Source organism: Cibotium barometz, chromosome 3 (genome assembly GCF_041138505.1).
Source record: "Cibotium barometz isolate CiBa-2024 chromosome 3, ASM4113850v1, whole genome shotgun sequence".
Classification (NCBI taxonomy): Eukaryota; Viridiplantae; Streptophyta; class Polypodiopsida; order Cyatheales; family Cibotiaceae; genus Cibotium; species Cibotium barometz.
This window is the reverse complement of record NC_141048.1, coordinates 788,267-791,617: the sequence shown is the minus strand read 5'-3', so window position 1 is coordinate 791,617 and position 3,351 is coordinate 788,267. Positions and strand designations below refer to the sequence as shown.

The window sequence follows — 3,351 nt, the reverse complement described above, 5'->3', positions numbered from 1 at the left end:
ACACATCTATACATCAACTCTACTGCATCCACCCCCTGCCTTGAACCTTTTGAAATACTAGCTTGTTTCTAGAGTTCGAAATATCCCATAGGCAGCTATATCTAACAAGGTTGAAGACCAGATTAATTGCCCCTTTAGGTTATATCAGTCTCCCCATTAACCAATCCCCCCAGGTCCCTTTAACCCCTATGCTAGAGAACACCCATTTCTCAATTCTACTCCACAACCCCCGAATAGCTGGGCATCCCTAGAAAGCATGTCTACCATCTTTAACTACAATTCCACATCTCGAACACGCCCTAGAAATAAAGTTCCTTTGTACCAATTTGTATCCGAGGAGAAGAGCCCACATACACAATCTCCACAGGAAGATATGAGCCTTCAAAAAGATATCCATGTCCCACAACAATCTCCACCTCTTCTACCTCGTATTTGAGCTCAAGCTTACTCTTGAGATTTTATTACAATAAACCACATTCATCTCACTCTTTCTCATCTCCTCATACAAACATTTGGTTGTCATCTTCACCAACTTTGACCCATTAATCCAAGTCTAATCTTTCACCCAACAAGCCTCATTAAAGTCATTAAAGGTACCCTTCCCAATCTCCTCGAAGGGTCTCTCCTACTACTTGTAAGTCCCTCTTAAGTGGGTTTTTAATGTGCCTTCGCAATTGCGCAAATTTGAAACCTACTGCGCAATTGAGAAGGCAGATTTAAAACCCTACTAGAAGTGCGCATACGTATAATCCCTACCATCGAGCTTCCATGGCTACCGATTCAACCACTTCGAAGCGGTCGCGAGAGCACGCTGCCAAGGCGAATGAAGCTGGTGCGCCTGCAGAAGATCTTGGCCTTGAGCTCTCCAGGTCCTTACTCCTCGCCAAAATCTGCACTCGAGAACTTTGCCATCTATGGCACGATTCTCTTGAGAGTATGCAAACTCTTCTTGCTCAAAGAGCAAGGTTTCATTCCACTTCTTTACCATTGTCTCCTTATGCATGTGTCGGCCTTGGCAGCGACATTAAAGGCATTCTAGCGGCTCTTCAGCAGGTACGCCAGAAAGCTCACAAAGACGGCCAGAAGAAGAACAAGGAGATTCTTGAGAAGTATACCCGAGCTTTTTCTTTCTCCCACAAATGGATGCTATGAACTGTGTTCGAAGCTAGGGTTTCCAGCCTGAGTATTTTTTTGGCCATGGCACTCCCTGCAGCCTTGCAGGAGAGATCAAGTCCCAGACACAGGCAAAAAAGCAGAAGATAGAGAAGGAATGGTACGTGAGGGCTTAAAGTGGTAGATTCTCAGTAGGAATTAGGCATTTTTGGTATAGATTTGGTAGGCCGTGTAAAGCATCTTAGCACATTTTCTGTCAAAAAATGAAGAAGTGTTTTTTCTGCTTCCTGCTCTTGTGCAGGCAGAGCCTTGTCAAAGCAGCGACCAAAACTTGCAAAGAAGTAAGTGGACTGTTCGGCACCGAATACATTTTTGCGGCCTGTTTTTCTATGTGCCGGGATCTGGACAGCTTTCATTGTCTCTTTCCCTTTAATGTTTGGGATTTGATAGCAGTATGAGGCTGCCTTGCTAGCCGAATTTGCAAAGCATCAGTCAGCCAGAGAGAGGTTTTCCAAGGAAAAGGCTTCTCACATGCAGACCTATGACGGTAAACAACTGGTTTTTACAGTTCGCTTCATGATTTTACTTGGGATTCAAGCCTGTCCCTTTATAGCATTTTCTGGAACTAAAAACGGTTATATTCATGTGTCGCAGATCTCTTTGCCAAGTTTGGAGATGAAAAAGACAAATTGAACGCTCGATTTGAGCAACAAAGTCGCAATTTCTATTCCACTCCCCTTTTCTTTTATGCAAATTGAGCTTATCTAAACTTGAACTGGAAGTTCTCACGCCCATACGAGTGTGCTCCCTGTCATGACAGAAAAGAAAGACAAAGTTAGCTTTGCTGAGCTCCAGAAGTCTTGCGAAGAGCAGATTGCAGCTGCAGAGAATTCACTGAAGAAAAACAAGCAGGTGAACCTGGCTTGGCAAGGAAATCGGAGTCTCATATCCGTCTGTCGCACTCGCAAAGCTTCGGGTCAAGGATTTCTAGTTTTACAGCTGAATTTCGCCCTTTTGTTATCGGATGAAAAATGTGAAAATTAGGAAAAGAAACGTGAGGCTTTTCTAGTTTTGCTGGCCAGGTTAAGATCTTTCCTGATCTGATAGGAAGGGTGAGAGAGGAAACAAGCAGGTGCCAGGCGGGAGAGTCCCTATACAATGTAACTTCGGCTTAAGGATTCCTAGTTGTTTGGCTGCATTTTGTCTGATGAAAGGGGGAGAAATACGATACGAACATGTCATAATTAAAGGCATCATATTCTTTCTTAATCTGATGGAACGGAGTAGAGAGGAAGCACGCGCTACGCCCCTCGGGGTGGTGGCGGCAGTAATGGACATTGTAGTTCTTGGGCTTAGAATCATCAGACTCGGTCGATTCTAGTTCCTGAACTTCTGCAGCTTCTACTGATATGATTTTTTGTTCACTGGCAGGAAGACAAGTCTTTCAGCATCTTGCGAAAATCCCTTGATTCTTTTCTGTCGAGCAACTCAGATGACGACCTTGATGATTAGTTCGGGAATACTCCGGCCAAAACCAGGGATCAATGCAACCTATCTCTACAAAACAATGTTGCCACAAACTTGTGAAAAAATTGGATCCTCATAATCTCACTGACATCTTCAAGAACTTAGTTGTATTTTGTATGTTGTCCTCAGTTTTGAAGACATAGCATCAAGAGCACAGTTTCATCTTGTACACATCTGTGTTAACTCTGCATCAAACTTGCAAGAGTACTCGGATCTACAAGCATGTGTTTGGTGCACTGAAGGACAGCTGGCACTATGTTTCCTCAAAGTTGTGAACAGTGGCTAGGTTTCCTGTGTACAGATGAGCACATGCAACCATACTTTCACTTGTATCCTAAGTCTGATCTTTTATTAAGGGCTTTTGGTCACTCCATGAGAAAAAAAAAGTGATTAAATTCAGAATCAAATTTTCGGTCTGCTTGTGAGCGCTCATTAGTTAGCCCGGCCCCTTATTTATGAAGATCCCTTCTCACACAGGCTTCCAACTTGGCACTTTGATTTATCTTTTATCTTCTCATGAACTTTAAATCTATTACTATATAGAAAAATGCACTCTAACTAGTAAAATTGTGGTTGTATAGTAGTAAGAAATAGGAAGATTGGGCTCTCTAACTAGTAAATTCATTTTTCTATATACCATAAAACTTTTATATATAGTAAACCATGTATTTTACTATTGTTAATCATTTTGGTTAACATGGTTTTATGTGT

At 42.3% G+C, this 3,351-nt stretch overlaps 1 protein-coding gene across 5 annotated transcripts; it reads left to right on the top strand.

Annotated features, from left to right (window-relative positions):
* Positions 1-677: 677 nt before the first annotated feature.
* Positions 678-3,050, top strand: LOC147639578 (uncharacterized). Of its 5 annotated transcripts, none has more exons than XM_086825533.1 (8): positions 678-869; positions 1,020-1,109; positions 1,214-1,273; positions 1,415-1,454; positions 1,567-1,660; positions 1,768-1,827; positions 1,934-2,025; positions 2,545-3,050. In XM_086825533.1, the coding sequence occupies exons 1-8, from the start codon at positions 769-771 to the stop codon at positions 2,623-2,625; spliced, it is 618 nt and encodes a 205-aa protein (XP_086681659.1). In that variant the 5' UTR covers positions 678-768; the 3' UTR covers positions 2,626-3,050. The 5 variants fall into 5 exon arrangements, with proteins under 5 accessions (XP_086681659.1, XP_086681655.1, XP_086681649.1 ...); XM_086825529.1 differs by having other exon boundaries at positions 1,564-1,660; XM_086825523.1 differs by having other exon boundaries at positions 1,564-1,660; positions 1,934-2,089.
* The last annotated feature ends 301 nt before the right edge of the window (positions 3,051-3,351 follow it).

Excerpts from the sequence above, each read along its gene's own strand:
- LOC147639578 (XM_086825515.1), top strand. The coding sequence starts at position 769 with ATGGCTACCGATTCAACCACTTCGAAGCGGTCGCGAGAGCACGCTGCC. Across the intron at positions 1,661-1,767 it reads TCACATGCAGACCTATGACG|ATCTCTTTGCCAAGTTTGGA; the intron begins GTAAACAACTGG and ends CATGTGTCGCAG. Across the intron at positions 1,828-1,933 it reads CGCTCGATTTGAGCAACAAA|AAAAGAAAGACAAAGTTAGC; the intron begins GTCGCAATTTCT and ends CTGTCATGACAG.